General features: G+C 43.2%; 1 protein-coding gene across 4 annotated transcripts in view; it reads right to left on the bottom strand.

Annotated features, from left to right (window-relative positions):
* APP (amyloid beta precursor protein) overlaps positions 1 to 20,194 on the bottom strand; it is a 294,805-nt gene that overhangs the window by 43,207 nt on the left and 231,404 nt on the right. For all 4 annotated transcript variants that reach the window (XM_048868071.2, XM_048868062.2, XM_048868089.2 and 1 more), the window contains 2 exons: positions 15,977 to 16,105; positions 14,403 to 14,502 (listed from right to left, as the gene is read on the bottom strand). In XM_048868071.2, coding sequence (XP_048724028.1) covers positions 14,403 to 14,502; positions 15,977 to 16,105 — 229 coding nt within the window. The remainder of the gene's footprint in view (positions 1 to 14,402; positions 14,503 to 15,976; positions 16,106 to 20,194) is intronic.

Below are 20,194 nucleotides of genomic sequence, written 5' to 3'. Positions count from 1 at the left end.
CACTCCGGTGGTCAGCCTATTAGCCCAATTAATCAAAGAGGCCATTAGAAAAGGTCTGAAAAAACCTAATTGAAATACAATAGTAGGTTCAATAACATTCACTACATTTCAGTATATTAACTTTGACTTGGCACTATGTGTGTTAAAATCCTGAAGCTTAAAATTCAACACTTATTTAACTCCTGGTTAAAACCACTTAATGTCTTCGAATTGGTTGAACACAGAACAAAGGCAGAACTTTTGCCAATTCTATCGTGATTAATCAGCAGTTGTTACTCTTCTCTATCAGACTACTCTAAAGTGGATATCTGGGAGCAATCTAAAAAAACTAGACATCCCAAATAAGTGAGTTATAATGTAATGATGATTTACAATTAAAATTACCCTATGAAAAAGCCTTTAAATAAAACATTTCTATAAAATGTTATCAAAGTTTCTGCATTGATATAAGCAGAACTACACAGCAAAGTTCAAATAGAAAACAGCTATTTCTATGTCATAGATCTGGTCAGACTCCCACTGCCAGTGGCCCATGGGACTCCTGTGAGAGGAATCCAACCTATGGATCCCCAGGTACAGACTTTCAGAGCTTTGAGGTCCCTAGGCACACAGAGTGCAGACCATCGGTCTAGCAACCCTCTTGAGAGCTGCATCCATATGGCCCAGGTGCCTCGTCCCTGAAACCAGTGCTAACATCTAAGATTCCCCTTACAGGTTAAACAACCACCTCTTCCTGAACGCCACTAATAGGTGTGAGCCTTTTATGTTACATTTAACTTTCCAAAGCCATGTGGTAGGTGCGTCATATAGCACATGCAGACATGTAACATGTTATTGCTCTTTACTTGGTCACATGAGAAATACGCAGATCCATACAAAATTAATAGACCCTACATACATTTCCCCTCACTCTAGCTCACCCCTCCTTAAGAGTCCTTGTGGGGCCCATTTCTGTTCAGGTTGGTAGGCAGACTTACTCCCGGCCACCAACTCATCTGGCTCCTACAGCAGCTTCCCTCATCTTAAGCTAGTGACAAATGGCCGGAGTGAGAGCAAATACAGGTAACTGTGTCCTTTATAATGTTCCACTCGCTTAGGTTATTCCCTGGTTTCCTGTTGAGGCTGACAGAGTCCTACAGTACTGGGGATTTTGTTGCTAGGTGACCTCTCCCCTGCTAAATCAGTTCCTCTGGGAAGCATCCAGCCTCTTGTCTAGAGCAACTACTTTCAACTGTCAATCACTTGAGTCAACAACCCTCTTTTGTTAGCCCTTTGCCTTCTACCTTTGAAATTTCAGTTCAACAGAGAAGGCAAAAAGCTGCACCCTCAAAATGGAATCTGCAGCTTGGTAAAGATACATAGAGAGTTCATAATACCATACAGAATTCATAAATTGTATGGACACATCCCCCAAATCCTCACAGCCTTTAAAATAGAAAGCCAGGCATCAGCTGGTTTATATGAGATGACAATACTTAAGGACTCAGTCCAAATCCCACAGAAATCATTGACCCCCATTGACTTCTGTGGCAGTGGGGGTCAAGGAAGGATTTACAGAAATTAAAGGTAGATATAAACTTTAACAGTTCAGAACTTTTAATTGATCACTCTGGGTTCCTCTGATTCTATGACCATAGCAAAGCAATCCTGTGAGATCTGGGTTTAAAAAGGAGCTCACTTCAGTTTGTGGTGTGCGTGTGAGGAGCTGGAAGCAAGAGGCACTAGGAGCTGAGAGTGAGAACGCGGACTGTTGGAGGACTGAGGTGTACAGGCATTATCAGTCACCAGGAGGAAGGTCCTATGGTGAGGATAAAGAAGGTGTTGGGAGGAGGCCATGGGGAAGTAGCCCAGGGAGTTGTAGCTGTCGTACAGCTGTTCCAGGAGGCGTCTAGACAGCTGCATTCCACAGGGCCCTGGGCTGGAACCCGGAGTAGAGGGCGGGCCCGGGTTCCCCCCCAAACCTTCCAACTCCTGGTCAGACACAGGAGGAGTTGACCTGGACCGCGGGTTCATGAAAACGGCCAAACTGAGGGCTGCCATGAAGCTCCACGGTGAGCAAATCCTCCAATAAGCGCAAGACCCACGAAGGTAGAGGAGGAACTTTGTCACACCTGATACACTCCATCTACTTAAAAGGCACCAATTTAAACCAAAGTGTCGGAATTCTACACATCTTAACTGGGCACCTTTAGTCTATTACCTTGTTACATAAGGTCTTAAATACATATTCATAGTTCTGCATATACTGCATTTATAAGCAAAATGCATTCTGGATACTCTCATATTCTTGAGATGAGTATCCTGGCCACATGTACCAAAATACAGATAAATGCAGTAAGTCTTATTTCAGTAGTTTTGACAATACATTTCATATAGCTGGTTCTCTAGCAGAGACCAGGATAATGACAAGAAACCATTGCTGTACACTGGAGTCCTACTCAGATGATGTCATTCTGGGAAATTAAATTGGGCATTTGAGAGTCCCTTGTTGGTAGACACTATCTTGCTGAAAAATGACTCCATTTCCAATCCCTTTAAGGTCTGTAAAATCTTGACTGGTTTGTTTAAAACAAACAAAAGGAAGTACTTCTTAACACAATGCACAGTCAACCTATGGAACTCCTTGCCAGGGGATGTTGTGAAGGCCAAAACTATAACAGGATTCAAAAAAGAACTGTGTAAGTTCCTGGAAGATAGGTCCATCAATGGCTATTAGCTGGGATGGGCAAAGATGCAACACCATGCTCTGAGTGTCCCTAGCCTCTCTTTGCCAGACGCTGTGAGTGAACGACAGGGGATGGATCACTCAATGATTGCCTGTTCTGTTCATTCCCTCTCAAGCACCTGGCATTGGCTACTGTCAGAAGACAGGATACTGGGCTAGATGTACCATTGGTCTGACCCAGTAGGGCCTTTGTTACGTTCTTTGACAGGTTTCAGAGGAACAGCCGTGTTAGTCTGTATTCGCAAAAAGAAAAGGAGTACTTGTGGCACCTTAGAGACTAACCAATTTATTTGAGCATGAGCTTTCGTGAGCTACAGCTCACTTCATCATCTGATGAAGTGAGCTGTAGCTCACGAAAGCTCATGCTCAAATAAATTGGTTAGTCTCTAAGGTGCCACAAGTACTCCTTTTCTTGTTACGTTCTTGTGTTCTTATGTTCTAGTTGCATGGGAGCCCACTATTAGGAGACTACTGCAATGTTTCCTTCAATACGTCTATTCTGTAACACTAAATGGCTTCAATCATCCTTTTTCTATTTATTTTTAAGTAAGATCACATTTAGCTAGAATCATCCTGTTCAACTACTCACGAACACAATGTCTATCTGTGCTCTCCCACTGAGCACATCTGAACAGAGAATTATGTCAGAGAAAAACCTAACTTTGTATGTCATTAGTTAGAATGGCATATCCTGTCCTAACCAGGATACTTTTATACTGGATATGCATGACAGGCTGCAGTGCTAAAAACCCTTAGATAAGAATTCTAGACACTCACTGACTGGAACAGCGACTGGACTATTAGCAGCGTAAATAGAAGTATTGTAGTAGATGTAGATAACTGTTGTGGACAGTTATATCTCTAATGCTCTGTAAATAGTTACTATTTGCTATTGAAGGAAAGTTTATCCAGAATCTCTGGAGATGATTCATTCTTTCATCTTAGAGATTGAGGTGGCACATTTATGCAGAATGATGCAAATGTTTTCTTTTTCAGGGAGCAATTAGAGGTCATGCAGTAGTAGGTGTGAACTAGAAACAGCAGTTACAGAGCCCAGGCTCTGGCAGGTCTGTGGTGCTCTGCTGGCACAAAGTGGCTCTAAACCTTGGCCACTGAGGATCTCAGGTGGCACAGAGCTGTCTTAGTTGTCTACTACTCGTGGATGCTGGCATAAAGAGGCTTGGCTGGGGGAAAAATAAAGTGTGTGGCTTGGGTGTCTCAGTCTACCCCAGCTATCAGTGATACCTGGCACAAGTGGGAAGAGGTGATCATAGAGCACAAATACTCCTTTGGCGCAGCAGGGGATCCTCCATATTGACTCCACAGATGGACACCGTTTCAAATGTATCTTAAGCATGTTTAATACAGCTGTGGTTTTTTAAACACATTCTATGCATATATTCAGTACAAATATTTTTCTATAATAAGGAGTAATGCCATTTCTATAAGAGGGACCATGCTTCACTGAACCAGTGCCACTTTATTTAATTGAAAGCCATATATTTGCAAAGTCTGTCTCATCACAGTTAACCTTTCTAAACTGATATGTGCAATCTAGACAGCTTCAAGATTCAATTTCATACTTTTGTTCTCCAGTAAAAGAAGGACATTTTAAGTTCAGTGCAAGATGTATTACCTGCCCAATTCCCTTAAGTAAACTGGCAGAAGCAATTTTTAAGAAGAGATGTGAAACTGAAAGAGGACAAAAGCCACCTTTCTTAGTAGAACAATAAATTCACATCCAAAGATAGCACCAATGTAATGTTCTGTAAGGGAAGGACTAATATCCTGTATTATTATTGTATCCTAATAACCAACAACTATTGTATCTCTTCAGTTCTCATCTTTGCTTACCATTACTTATATGCCCAGAATGTCGTAGAACAAAAAAATCCAAAGCTACATTCTTGTACAGATCTATAACTTTAACCGGCACGAAGGATGGTCTAGTTGATAGCGCATAGCACTGGGATGGCTGTGGACACAGGTTCAAGTCCTGACTCAGCCACAGACTTCCTGTGTGACCATGACCAGCTCACTTAAATCTTCCCTGTGCCTCAGTTCTCCATCTGTAAAATTTACAGGGGTGTTGTGAGGATAAAGTCTATTAATGACTTTTGGTCATTCAGAAACTACGATGGTGAAGTCCATGTAAACAGTGAGATAGACAGAAGTATTTAGGTGGGAGAGCTTCACATTGGAATATGTTTAGTTTAGAAAACAGAAGATTTACTTAGCAAGGTCAAAACTTTAATTGGAAGCCTGGTTAACCCCCGTCCCGAAAGCTCTGGATTCTGATCTTAACCTTTTGAGATCACCCTGTCCACAAACTAATCGTAACTTCAATAAGCCTCCATTTAGGGCTTGATCATGCGAAGGCTGAGTACTCTAGTTCCAAATAGCAAAGCCCTTAAGCATGTCCTCAACTTTCAGCATGTGATCAGTCTGATGCTTAAATGCTTTGCTAGATAAGGCAGGACCAAACCCTTAATTTCCTTTCTCAACGAGTCCATTGTAGTCTGTTAACAATCTGCTTATCTTTGATAATATTCCACCGGGGCTAGGGTATACTTGATTTTAGAAGACTCTGATGGACTATGGCTATTGAAATCTCAAGCACAATCTCTCTCTCGGCGTTTGATACAGCTGTCCATCACCGTAGTATCTGAGTGCCTTCCATGTTAAGTCAATAGGAATAGCAAAGTCCCTAACAACATTAATGTAGTCTCTAGCACATCTTCCTTTTTGAGGTAAAACTCTGCTTGGGTATGGTTTTTTATTTTATTTTTTTAAATTAATTGATTTTTTGGGGGTAGAATGGGATGTCAACATTGTGAGTGTCAAATATTTCATTGAAAGACCTTCACCAGATTAGAAGCTTCTAAGCATATCCTGAAGCAGCTCTGAAATTCAGGTGGTTTAAGAAGACAACTGGCAAAGTGGAAATTTCATAGGTAGAACGGCTTTTGGGATGAAGGATATGGTATTCACACAAAAAAGGCTACATTTTCAAATTTAAGTGTGTGCATATTTGCATGTGTAATTTATGTACACAAATACCTGCTATACAAGTGTAAATTCTAGGTGTTTGTGCACACACATCAGTTAGTCTAAGTCAGGGATCAGCAACCTTTGGCCCGCGGCCCGCCAGGGTATGCCCCTTGGCGGGCCAGGCTGGTTTGTTTACCTGCCATGTCCGCAGGTTTGGCCAATTGCAGCTCCCACTGGCCACTGTTCGCTGCTCCAGGCCAACGGGGGGCTGCGGGAAGTGGTGGCCAGCACATCCCTTGGCCCGTGCCGCTTCCCACAACCCCCATTGGCCTGGGACGGCGAACTGCGGCCAGTGGAAGCTGCGATTGGTCAAACCTGTGGACGCAGCAGGTAAACAAACTGGCCCGGCCCGCCAGGGGGCTTACCCTGGCGGGCCGCGTGCCAAAGGTTGCCGATCCCTGGTCTAAGTGATTGTATCTAGTCTGGTTTGTGAATACACACTGACAATTCCTTATTTATTTACTTATACTGGGAGCCTAGGGACTCCAGTCAAGACTTGGGCTCCTCTGTGTTTAAGAATGGAAGATAGCCATGTGCAAATATATGCACATGGTTTCATCTGCTTAATTCAGAAATTTGGTCCAGAGTATCTTGCTTAAAACTGGAGCTTGTTTTCTTAAACTCTTTGTCCACCCATACAGCTTTGCCTGTCCTTAGTTTTATTCTTTTGGCTAGTATTCTAATTAGTGGCTTTTGATCATAGTAAGCACTTAGTTTAGCAAACCCTTTACAAATATTACCCAATTAATTCTCCCAGTGCTCCTGTGAGCTAAGTAAGGTATATTCTCCTATTCTCGAAGTGAGGAAACTGAGGCAGAGAATTTAAATGGCTGAGTTTGAGAGGTGGTGCCTCATCCAAGTCTACAGTCAGCATTAAAACCCAGGAGTTCCCGGTTTCCAGTCCAGTGTTTGAACACTAGACCATGTCTCTTCAAAGGAAAAAAACTAAAATAAAACAGATTTTCAGATGCTCTCTTTTAAGCCAGGGGAAAAATATTCCAAAATAAACCTCATGAGAGAGACCTTTCTATTCTGATCAACTCTGAAAGTTAAAAAGCAGAGTGCCTCATATTTTCCAGATTTGTAAATTTTCTTTTAAAACGTAAAGCCATTCATACCTTTCAGTGTGTCTGCATATTCCAGAGTTTCTTTTGTTACCTAAAGTCATGTCAATATTTATGAGATTAAGTTTAAAAGAAAGAGTTTGTGCATGGAAAATCAGGATGAGCATCTTTGCTGAAGAACATTAGTGGTAGTAGCAAGGCAGAATACATCATGTAGCTACAAAAGATGGGGAGGATATAGTACAGCAACATAAATACTTAAGGGCACCAATCTGAACAGAGGGTACCAATACTTCTTTTGATCACCTATCATTCTCTACCAGCTTTCCTATTTCGAAATAGTAATCTAGATAGAAGACAAGAGCAACTCAGAAACAGGAAGTATCTATCAGTGTATGAGGGAAGAAACCTTTCCTAAGATCTTTTTCCTTCTTCCCCAACCAAAAAAAATACTTCAGCAGCAGACAGCTGAGCCGCCAAACACATGAAATAGCTCAGGTTCCCCAGATCTTGCAAAACGCTTAGTCATAGAATCCTAGAATCTCAGGGTTGGAAGGGCCCTCAGGAGGTCATCTAGTCCAACCCCCTGCTCCAAGCAAGACCAATCCCCAATTTTTGCCCCCGATCCCTAAATGGCCCCCTCAAGGATTGAACTGGCCTGGGTTTAGCAGGCCAGAGCTCAAACCACTGAGCTGTGCGTTCAATTCTGGGAGTGCTTTCGTTCAGAAATACTTTGTCTGGCCCCTGCCATCAGCTTGCTGTAACCTGCCACATGTTGCTCAAGACCAGGGGTTCACAGCAGAAAAGGGACACAGGGACAGGATTACAGTTTGCATCAGATTTACCTACCCCTTCCTCTCAATTACCTACCCCTTCCTCTTGCACTGCCTTAGCAGGCTGGGGTGCAGATCATGCTCTTGGCTCCACTGGAGGGCACCAGTTGGGAACCAGAGACGCTGCTTTGAGAACTGAGCACAGCAGAAGTAGTAACAACATTCTGCCTGACCTTGGCATATTTGACTGATAAACAAAGTTCTAATGTCACCATTATAAGATTCAGAATCTGTGCCTGCTGCACCATTCCTGGGAATAAGTTGCTTCCTTCCATACACTGGTAAATACTCTAAATAGATGAGGATTTAGAGTAGGTATGTCAAAATGGCTTTGCCGTCTCCTCTCTACACCCCACCACTGCTCTGCCTGATGTCTTATACAAACTGCATGTTACACGAAACGTATCAGGTCAGGAGAATACAAATTTTAAGCTAATCAGATAGTTTATTCTCCTGTGTGTTGTGGGTGTAATAGTACTGTTCTCATCAGACTCTCAAGGCCACTCATACATCCAAGGAATGTATTTCCATCTCTGAATAGCAGTGCTCAACGTTGTGGGCTGTGTCAGTCACAGACTGTGACCTGGTATGAACTGTAGCATGTGTTGTCTCATTATCCTTTGAGAGACCACTGGGATCCAGGGAGGCAGATGTATTTTCCTGGGCAAATAACTCGTCTATATGTCTCCCAGTGTTGTCACAAGACACAAACAGTTGGATTCTAGTCCTCACTAGTATTGTGTTTCTGAGACAGACTGATTTTCCCAACACCAAGGGCAAGTATTCAGCCAGCATCAATACCAGCACTGCTCTTGCTATTATTGTTGAAATTGACTTTTATAGCACGTGTCTAGCTAACTAGCGAAAATAAGCATGTAAGGCACCTATTACTCTGATATACAAATATTCAACAAAAGGACTAAGAAGCGAAAGGATACAGAAGGCTGCTCGCTTTCTTTGTTCCCCAGTGTTGCACAGGTCTTTTTACATATCTATACGTGCAAGGATTTTTTTTATTTTAATTTTTTTAAAAACAACTATGCTTACCAACTAGTCAGAAACCACCGCAGGCAGTGACTGCAATTGATATGAACTGTACCATAACTAAGTTCCTGCCACCTTCTTCACTGCATGTATTAATGACAAATTGCCATGTGCAGAACGCTGGGTTGCTTTTGCTTGAGAAATGGATTTGTTATTTTGGATCCCTCAACCATATAATTCTCTTCCAGGGAAGTCAACCAATGCAGTCAAAGCACTGCACACACGACAAAGGGGTGGGACAAGACAGATTCCTGTATTTCTCTCTCAGGGACCTAAAATCACCTTCCATCCATACATTTTTCAACATGAGCATCTTCAAAATCTCCTGATTTCCCACAATCCATTTCAGTGAATTTTGGTTCACTTACACTGTGAACTTGCCGGATTCTCTATCTCAATGCAAGAGTCTCTGCAAGGGTCCACATACTTAGAGCCCAGTGCGGATACAAAAATTTGTATCGACATCTGATCCACGAATTTGCAGGGCTCTATACATACTGTTAAACAGAAGATTCTCTGTGCATCTGCCAGTATCCCAGGCACAATACGGACATGGTCTAGTGGTTCAAACACTGGACCGAAGACTGGGAACTCCTGGGTTTTAATGCAGACTATAGACTTGGATGAGGCACCACCTCTCAAACTCAGCCATTTAAATTCCCAATAGAACTACTCTAGAATTCTTGGTTCAGTATAAGGATACTAAGGGATTTCCAGGTTAAGGGCAGAACTCCCTGATGAACCTTATTGCCACATACATATTCTTGTGTGTTCATGAAAAAAGGACATCTGGTTTCCACTGATAAACCTTCTCGACTGGGCACGCAGTCAGGAGTCTCAAGGGCTGGGGAAGGCTTGCATTTTTTTGTTAATTTATTGAAAAACTATGTTAAACAGGGCTAGGTCTCTTAATAAAAACGATGGGGTGTTAATTCCTCAAGGCACAAATGGCTCACGAGGAGCTCTGCAGTAAACTGTAGCTCTGGAAACAGTAGACAAATAATCACGCAGAGAATTAAAATTATATAAAAAAAAATCAACCACCCAAGCTAAGTTCCCTCTGAGCTGCGTGGCTGCACAGCATGCAGCAGCCTATCAAAGGCCTCTCCCCAGGCCCCAGAGCTGCTGCGGCTGGGGAGAAGCACCTCTCCCTAGCACCCAACCCCGGCAGGGAGAGAGGGCTGGGGGCAGTCCTCTTTCCCCGTTGTGGTCCTGGGGCAGCCAGCACCCCAAATCCCTCATCCCTGGCCCCACCCCAGAGCCCTCATCCCCTCACACCTCAACTCTCTGCCCCAGCCCTGACCCCCCTTCCCACACTCTGAACTGCACATCCACAGCCAGAGCCCTCACCCCTCTGCACTCCAACCCTTTGCCCCAGGCCTGAGCCCCATCCCGCACCCTGAACCCTTCATCCCCATCCCCATCCCAGAGCCCTCACCACCCCGCACCTCAACCCTTTGCCCCAGCCCTGAGCCCTCTCCCACACTCCGAACCCCTCACCCCATCTCCGCTGCAAATCATTGTGCACATAACAAAATTAATTCCACACATGGATGGGAAAAATTAGAGGGAACATTGCACCCAAGACAATTTTCCAGCTGCAGAGAAGAATTATTTTCAAATGCACTATTGCTGGCAATTTATTATTAAAATAGACTGTGTGTGTGAATAAGTTCAGATCTGGACATTATAAAGCTATTTCATTGATTCAGACTTTCTAAGCCAATTCTTTCTTACAAAAGATATTTCATGAAACCTTTGTCTTTTTAATGGGAACTTCAGTATTTCTGGCCTTGGAACTGTTAGATTGTAACAACAAAGTTTTATTAATATTTTACTTCTCTACATACCCTAGAATTCTTTTTGCATGGGTTTAGGAAAAGAATTACGAATCATTTCACAATACAGACTTGACACAGTACTGGTTTCAAGCTGATCTGTACTCAAAATCAGAAGGATTCTGAGTTCTTTAGTATCAGGAATAAGCTCAATAGACTTCAACCTCCCTGTACCTGGAGGACCTTCAAGATATGCAGTCCCTATCTGTATTTCACCATGAATTAAGCCTGGAGTTGGAGAATTTGCAAGTAGTTTCTGTTGGTCCATGCATGTACCCTGACTCACCTCGTGCTTCCTTCCAAAGTAATAAAGGGAGGTTGACGGACCAATTATGTCTCCAGTTCCTTCTCTCTGTGAATCTGACAGATCCGAAGCAGAGGGGAAGGAGGGCGGGCAGTGGAATACAGTTAGGGACCACGCCATCTCAAAGAACCTTCAGTTACAGGTGAGTAACCTCTTCTTCTTTGAGTGATGGTCACTACAGTATTCCACTGTGGGTGATCTCTGGGTGGAGATGGCATGTTCCCTGAGAGAATCTCATGGTTGCTACTGCAACAAACAGGTCTTGGGGACTTCCCAACTGTCTTTGTTCTCTGCAGATAAAAGGCCAAGGCTCATCAAACATCAAAGAAATGGTGTCTACATTCTTCTGCTGATGAGTCCGGTTTTGGGAAGAAAACAGGTAAGTGAATGGATTGGTTAAGATGAAATCGTGAGACCACCTTTGGTAAAAATGTTGGTTATATGCGTAAGGAAACCTTATCCTTGTGAAATACCATAAATGGTGGATCTGCCATGATAGCTCTGAGTTCATCTACCCTTTTAGCTGAAGTGATGGCTAAAAGGAAGGCAGCCTTCCTGGAAAGGAGGGACATGGAGCAGGTTGCCAGTGGCTCAAAGGGATGTTTTGTGAGTATCAGATTCAGATCCCATTAGGGCGTAATATTTTGGAGAGGTGGGAGGGCTCTTAGGAGACCTTTCCAAACATCTAGCAGTTAGCGGGTGTAAAAAAATGGAGAAACCCTCCGTAGGAGGATAGGACGTGCTAATTGCCGCAAGGTGGACCCACAAGGAGCTGAGGGCAAGACCCAAAGTCTTCAAAGATAGAATGTAATCCAGGATAAGGGAAATCTCCACAGCTTCTGGTCTAACAGTTTTTTTGTTGTGCCCAAGAGGAAAAGCATTTCTACTTAGCCCAGTAACATTGCCTAGTGGATTCTTTCCTGTTGTTAGAGAGAATGTCCTGCCGAGGAACACGCCCATTCTAGGGTTGATGCCTGTCCAGATACCATGCTCTGAGGTGGAGCGGTCATAAATTGGGATGCTTGATCCTGATGCTGCACTGGGTCAGAAGGTTGGGGAAATTAGGAATGATAACTGGCGGACGGGATGACATGTACAGCAGGCTGGGGAACCAGAACTGTCTGGGCCAGAAGGGGGCAATCGTGATGACTGTCGCCTTGTCTTGTCAGATTTTGTGTAGCACTTGAGGTCTGAGCAATAGTGGGGGGAAGACACAGTTGTGCTGGTCTGACCAGGAAAGAAGGAGAGCATCACCCTGAGAGTAACTGAGGGCTCCCCTGGAGCAATATGTGGCACACTTGTTGGTTGGCCTGAGAAGCGAATGTCTGTCTGGTTGGAGTTCCCCACTGCATGAAGATGTTGTGTAATACTCCATCATGCAACTCCCACTCGTGGTCAATTGCAAAGTGTCTGCTGAGTGAGTCCATGAGCACATTCTGCTCTGGAAGGTAGGCTGGGGATAGGGTGATCTGATTGCTGATGTATCAGTTCCAGAGATTGACCACTTCTGCAAATAGTTGTGGATTTCAAACCTCCGCCCCTGTCTGTTGATGCAGAAAATAGTGGTGGTGTTGTCTGACATTATCAGGACATGATGGAAGCGAATGAGTGGAAGAAAGAATGAGCAGTAAGGAAGGCACGCAAGAAGTTCCAGAATACTGATCTGCATTCTGGATTCTCCAGGTTTCTGTGTCCCTTGTGTCATGCGGTTGTCCATATGGGCTCCCCAGCCTCACAGGAACATGCTGGTGATGATAGTTTTGCCCAGAGATGAGGAAAGAAAGGCAAAGATATCTTGAGGAGCAGCCAGGGATCTGGATCTCAATGAAATCTTTGCTAGTGCCTGGGGGTCTCGGGTTTTATGAGGCACTGGAAACAGTGGTACTGATGGACTGCTGGCATGGAACCAGTGGATCCCACTGTTTAAGAATCTTCTTCTGTGAGACTTAGTACATATTATGTCCCCTTGAGCCCAGTTGGTGGAAGGAATGTCCAATTTTTTTGAGGTGGACTTGGAGGAAGACTTAGTCCCATGCTTATGGGTGTGCTTCCTAACTTCCTGAATAGGCCTTGCTGTGGGGTCTGTGGGAGTGGCTCCTCTGATATCAGAGTCAGACCTAAGAGCAGTAGGAGGCATGCTCCTCTTTCATTCAGGATGATGTATAGGGGGGTTCCATGGCCTGGGTGCAATTGTGGTCTCATGACCATCTCCATGAGATACTTCTGGAAACCAAGTGCTCATTCTTCTTGGGTGTGGCCGGGGAAAGACTGACAAATACTGCGCCTAGTCATGATGTGAACTTCTCTCAGGCAGTAGAGGCAGCGTTGGTGGTTGTCGCTGACCAACGAGGAGACACGGTTTGAATCCTGGAATTCTGGGCATAGTCCGGTACCCGAATGGGGTACTGGGGTGGGTCAAGACCCCTGAGCTCTACCCTATTCTAAACTATCAAAACTATGACTAAATCTGATAAAACTATATAATTATAATTATTAGAACTGTATCAGAGACTAGGACACTGAAGGTTCTGACCTGGACAATGTGGTGGTGAGAAGGAACTGAAGATGCGGTTGGTCTACCCAGCCCTTTATTGCCTCAGATGGAAGCACATGGGGAGCCAGGATGCATGCGTGGACCAACAGACACTTTCAAATTCTCTGACTCCAGGCACATGGTGCACATGTGTAACCCAGAGTGAAATATAATAGGTACCATCACTCTAAGAAGAATCAGCAGTTTTAACCTAGCACAATGAAAACCCTCATGGAGGACTTAGATACATGGCTCCTCTAGGCCATTTAACTTTCATCTACTCTACAGTGGTGTGACTCATTGCCATTCTCAAATTTCCCATGTCATATAAATGAGTGACATGGAATTGCTGAAATTTAACTGGAAATATGCCAGCTTGGAAGCATTTTATTGATCAGTCAAAGAAAAGATGCTTAAGTCCTGGCAAGTTAATATTTTGCTTGGGGTCTTCCCAAGACACCCGAATTAGATTTATCACATTGAATTAAATATCCAAAAGGAAGAAACATGATTTGATCTCCATCAGTTATCCTCCCAAATCTAGTGGTGACAAGAGTCAACAGCTGTCCCTGATTTCTTTACAGTGTGTGGGTGCCAAGTGTAAATTACTACACTCAGACAAAAATTGTGAAGACATTGTTGCATATGTTCTGTGAGATTTAAAGTCCTATATAAAAAGATAGCCACTTCAAAGAAACATAATGTAGGCGGGAGAGGCCATTATGAAAGCAAAATATGAATCATCTTTTTCCATTCAGTCCCTCTAGAAAGCTCATCGTAGTCCAGAGTACATCAATCAAGTTAAAAGATACGTCCATATTTTACACCTCCCGAAATGTCCCCATTTATAGTTTTAAAACATTGACAGGTTTGTCCTCTTATTTGCTAGCTATCTTCACTATAGACAAAAGGAAGCACTGTATCTTAACTCTTTTTCTATTTGAAGATTAAGACCCAATTCCTTTCTAGATTGTTATGATTCTTATACAAAAAACAAACAGTTAACTTACCCACTTCATCTTGAATCTCCTCAGCAACCGCTGGTACATTGTAGAGAAGGGAAAGAGACTGGTTCATGCGCTCATATATCACACGTAGGTGTGTCATAACCTACAGAAATAGAAGATCCATTTTGGGGGGAAATCATCAGCATTTTACCTACAGTCATCATTGCAGATTTATATATTACAGAGCACGACAGTTTTCAGAGGAAGTAGGTATAATAAACACACTGAAGCATGCCTTGTGGATTCTGCAAGTCTCCAGTCATGAAATCTATTGCACATTTCAGCTCTCTCCAGAAGCTGACAAAGGAACAGTCTTTCTGGCAATGGTTCTGCTGTCTGGCCCCTTCTTGTGTCCCTGCATCTGAGCTCACATCTTCTCCTAGCATCCTTGTCCATACCTAACATGTGAATAAGGACTGAATGAGACGAGGGTGTTAATGAAGATGGTCAAATTTGAACCTGCTTTTTGATGGAAAATTGGGTTTTTGACTAAACAAACATTTTCACAGGAAGTGTTTGCTTTCTGAGTAAAATTTTGATTTTTTTTTGTTGAAAAACAGAATGTTCCAAAACCAAAATGATTTCATCCAAAAGTCAAAATTATTCAATTCAGAAATGCAGCTGGGGTAGCTGTTCTGTTACCTCACGTCCTCATTCTCTATGAGCTGGGCTTCCCAGCTGATCTTCCTCTCCCATGATGCACCATGTCACTGGACTCCCATGAAGCACCATCTCCCATCACTAAGAAGCTAGACCATGGTGCATCATGGATGATGTAATCTGACCAGGAAGCCTGTATGCTGCGAATTTCAGCTGCACACAGGCTCAGTGTTAAAGTAATCCAAATTTTAAAATAAATGGTCATATTAAAGGTAAAAAAAAAGGGTGATTTTTTGTAAGGTTTTTTCAGGGGCTAGTTAGAGATGAACATTTCAGATTCCAGTGATTTTAAAACAATATGATCTCAACTTCCAAATCTGGCACAGAAGTTCAAACTAAGGGGTGTCAAACAAAGGGGTGTAATTTGGCTGCTAGCAATGCTTGATCAGTTCAAGAATCACAGCTGGGGCAGAGTTTCCAATTAATGGTATCGGTAAAGAAAAAGCAGATTCTACAGATTACCGCACAGATTTTCAAACTCAGCCACTGTGTCTACAAGTTTAATTGGCATCTTGAAAGTCAGCTACATCTCTGTTGGCTTCTTTTTTGTTCTATGTAATTTGCAAGGAAAATATGAAAGCTGTTCCAAAACAAATGTATCAAGGGTTGCACAAACATTCAGCAGTCGATGTTCCATGAAATACAGTGATCTCAGCTGAAAAGTGTGTTAGACACAAGCAAAATGCACAATTTATATTTATGGGCACCACAAAGTACCCTTACAAATGGCTACAGAAATCCTGGTCAGAATGTTTGAGACCCTATTGTATTGAAAATTGTAAAAGAGGGAGTCAAATATTTAGCAGATAGTATCACAGTTTACAGTGTATATTCAGGAGACAGAAGTTAATTTAAATTTGCTGATACTAGATTTGCAATAGTTCAAAACGCTGCTTGCCTTATTTATTGGTTATTACCTGAGATCTGATTTGGGCAGCTTTCTTTGGATCCACCATGCGGACGTGTTCAAAGTGTTTGAGGGTATGCTGTCTGTCTTTCTGCTCTGCACGCACATACTTCTTCAGCATATTGAACACATGGCGAGGCTATGGAGGAAAAGCAGGAGAAAATTCTGAATTCAACACACTTTTCTGCATATCTGACCATTGTGATACCTTAGATCAGAGGCTGCTCCTAAGACAAAGCTCTAAAACAGTCATTGCTTGCAACACCTGTCCACTGAAGAAGGACCCCCATTTTCCCACCTCCACCCTGGAGAAGTAGGGTGGGAGTGAATCAAGAATGGGTTCAGAAGGTGTGAAGAAGACTGGGACAGGTGCTCATTTATAGGGATAAAGCCTGCAACTACTGGGAAGAACATCCAGTCACTTGATCAGTATATCGCAGGTTATGCAGCAGGGCAATGGCCACAGATCGATATGACAACTAGAGAGTGTTGGGAGTGTCCAGCTCGGCCTGGTTTAAATTCCATCTGTTACATTTCTCTCCATGGGTATGTCTACACTGCAATTAAAAACAGCAGCGGGCCAGTGCCAGCTGACTTGGGCTCACGGGGCTCGGGCTGCAGGGCTATTTAACTGCAGTATAGGCTTCCGCCTGAGCTCTGGGACCCTCTCACCTCACAGGGTCAAAGAGCCCAGCCTCCAGTCTGTAAGTCTACACTGCAATTAAACAGTCCCACAACCCGAGCCAGCTGGCACAGGCCAGCTGTAGGTGTTTAACTGCAGTGTAGATGTACCCAGTAACTGTTTTACTGTTGGTGTCAGCAATACTTAATCACTCTGAAGTGCCTAGTTAACATGCTAATCTAGGCCTACCTGAAACTAGGAGTTCACACATTTCCACAGCTTGTCTAGGCCAAACACACTGCATCCACCAGGGACTCTCTGCATTCCTTCACTTCCCTCTCAGTAGCTCCCTGTGTGCTACCCTCCCATCTCCCTAGATTTCATGGACTCCATGCAACTCTTCTCACCCCGTCCCTCATGTCAAGGGGATTTGTACCCATACCACTGACCTTCCCCATGAGAGAGGCTCTGTGTGCCCTCCCATTCCCTACTCCCCCCCGATGCTCCCCATTTTCCCCTTTCCCCCCTGCCAGGATTTCTGTATTCACTCCCATTCCCCTTTCCCCCAATGCCCTCCCAAGCCAGGGTCTCTATGTTCCCTCATCTCTATCCTCTCCCTCCTCATAACCCAGATCCCTGCCCTCCTAGGTTCCCATTTTTCCTTCCCCACCCCCAGACCCCCATTTTCCCACCTCCACCCTGGAGAAGTAGGGTGGGAGTGAATCAAGAATGGGTTCAGAAGGTGTGAAGAAGACTGGGACAGGTGCTCATTTATAGGGATAAAGCCTGCTGAAATTTACTCTGGATGTGTACACTGATATACAGTGTTCAAAGAGTTAAGGATCTCTTTAGTTTTCAAAAATCTTTAGAAAAGAAAAAAGAAAATGAAAATCTCTTCTAAGGACATTTCTAGCCTAGAGATAAAAAAAAAATGCAAAATTGTTTCCAAAGTCAAAGGAAGCTTTATTGGCTTTAGGACTGAAATTCATTAGTGGTACAGAGTCTTGGAAACAAACTGCCAGCAGACTCCTGCTATGGATAAAGTCCCTAAAAGTAAATAACCTTATGAGTGCTGCAGTAAGGACAACGTGAACTGAAACAACAACTGTCAAAGGATTACAGAAACAGAGCTAGAGAAGAAGGAAGCACCGGGGACTTAAAACAATGGTGGAACTTCGAAGAAAGGAAGTGAGATTATCTTTGTTGACATTTCAGTCCTCTTTGCCTCAAGAAATATATATAAAAAATAAAATAGGCTAGGGTAGAGAAGACAAACAGTTTAATTTCTATTTCTTGAAGAGACTCTCCATTTAAGTTTCATGTTTAATGCCATGGGACATATTTCTTGTTTTCCCTCAACATAATTTTGTCTACTGTGATGGTAAGATCCAGGAAGATTTACATTATCTGGGACAACTATACTAAGAGAGGTCTTACTGCTATAGCAATAATAAATACCTCTTAAGGACCACTTATTCTGACTTAGCCCCATCTGCATAACATGGCAGCATACTTTAAGTGTAATTATTTAAAGAACTGAGGAAAGCCCAAAACTTACTACTAACAGGGGGAGGATACAACAGATAAATCATGAGAGCCTAGAGCATCATTTGCCAAGAAATGACTCCTGGATGTTTGCACATGAAACTTAATTAAAAGCACAAGACCTCAAATGAACTATTAAATGTACGGGTTTTCGTACAGTCGTGACATCTTAGTTTCTTTCCAATGGAGGAAAAAAAAAGCACTAGACAGTCTGCATGTGCTCAAACAAGCCTGCAGGTTTGTTTTTAACTATGCTGACCCAAGGTAAGACCTGGACAGTAACAAATGGTCTACTTATTTATCAAACAGCACAATGAAGGTTAGGAAATCAGGACTCTGAAGAAGTGTGATTTAAAGCTAAGGAGAGTTTTTGATGCTGTGAAACATTCTGTTGTCTCACACTGATTCATAAAGTTCATTTGCCAATAGCTAGGAGCTTGTGAACAAAGCCATCACTGGAAGAGTTGGATTGCATCTATCTATAAAACAGAATTTTTTGAATGCTGCCACAACGTTCATCTCCATAAGTACGTGTGAGAGAGCAAAGGGGGTGAGAGGGAGCTGCCTACAGGAGATTTGAAGCCTGGATCAGCCTTGTTACATGAGCTAACAAGAGAAACCTGGTGTGGGGAGGGAGCCTCAGCAGATGGTTCCATATAAGAGAAAGAGAAGCAGCTGTTTGGGGGAGCTGACTCTAGGAAGTCTACATGGGAGTCAGCTCTGAGCAGGACAGTTGCAAGCTGAACCACATGGCAGGTCACCCCTAATAACTCAAAAGAAAGAACTTTATGAAGGAACCCTTTCGCTCCCCATGGCTCTGAGGTCAGAGCCATGCTTTGGAGACATATTTTTGGAACTTTGAGTTTTACTTTTGGAGTTGTCGTCTGAATAACCCCAGGCCCCAGGGTGGTGTCTGGATGAGCAAGTGTGTGGAATCTCTGTAAAAGGGACTGGAAGAGAGAGAGAACAAAGGGCAGGGCAACGCAGAAGCACCCCGGGCACATGGCAGGTGGCCATTTTATTTACAATATGTAATAAACTATTCAGGCTTGCCTGATGTCCAGTAGTTATTACCAGAGACTGAGTCAGGAGATCTGGGTTATATTCCTGTCACTGCCACCAACTCCCTGTGCATAACTGTGAGCAAATAATCTACAAGCTTCCCTGGCTAAAAGGAGGTATGTGAGGTCATTTCTACTTTGGGCTCAACAAAACAAATGAGATATTGTCTATTGAACATCCAATGTACAGCAGATGGTTCTGCTTTTCCAGAGTCTTCAGTTGTCTAAGAAAGAATAATCATACTCATGCCTTTTCTGGAAGAGGTCAGTACTCCCTCCCCTCCCCAGTCTGATGCCAGAAATTTAAGAAACTTAACTCTAGACAAAGCTGTCAAATTTAGTAAGAAGCGATGAAAGCACAGTAGCAGCTTTGCCTGTTTGGGTGTGGCTGTGACCACAAATAACCTATATGTTTTATAAACAAAATTTTGGTCACAGAAAAGTAAAATTACTTTTCAAGGATGATAATGGAAACAGAATATAATAAATTGGTAACTGCTGGTGCTGGAGATGTGCATATAAAAGAATGGGTTGGTGGTACTTGTCTCTAAAGATCAGTTCAATGTTATTTGTATTTCGATAGTAACTAGAGGCCCCGACTAAGATCGGGAACTCATCATGCTAGGAACTGGGCAAAGACACAGTAAAAGACAGCACCTACCCCAAAGAGTTTATAATCTAGGTAGATGCAGCAAACAAGGGGAAGGTGAGGAGGCAGAGAATGAGGTGACAGGGAAAGGAGCATGTCTTAGCAAAATGAACATTAGTTATGGCTCACTTTCTGCATAGCTGTTCTCAGCAGATAGCATCTTGTAGGCGTCTTGGCAGAGTTGAGTTTTAAGGAGGGATTAAAGTGATCTTGAATCCACCCCACAAAAACTAAGTCTGCAGCACGGGCCAAATCCTTGCAATCCTATCACATGCAGAACTCCCATTCTCTTCACTGAGAATTACCCATTTTGAAGGGATGCAGGACCAGTTCCTACAGCTGGACGGATTA

Source organism: Caretta caretta, chromosome 1 (genome assembly GCF_965140235.1).
Source record: "Caretta caretta isolate rCarCar2 chromosome 1, rCarCar1.hap1, whole genome shotgun sequence".
Taxonomy (NCBI): Eukaryota; Metazoa; Chordata; order Testudines; family Cheloniidae; genus Caretta; species Caretta caretta.
The sequence above is the reverse complement of the archived record's forward strand: the minus strand, read 5'-3'. Positions and strand labels throughout refer to the sequence as shown.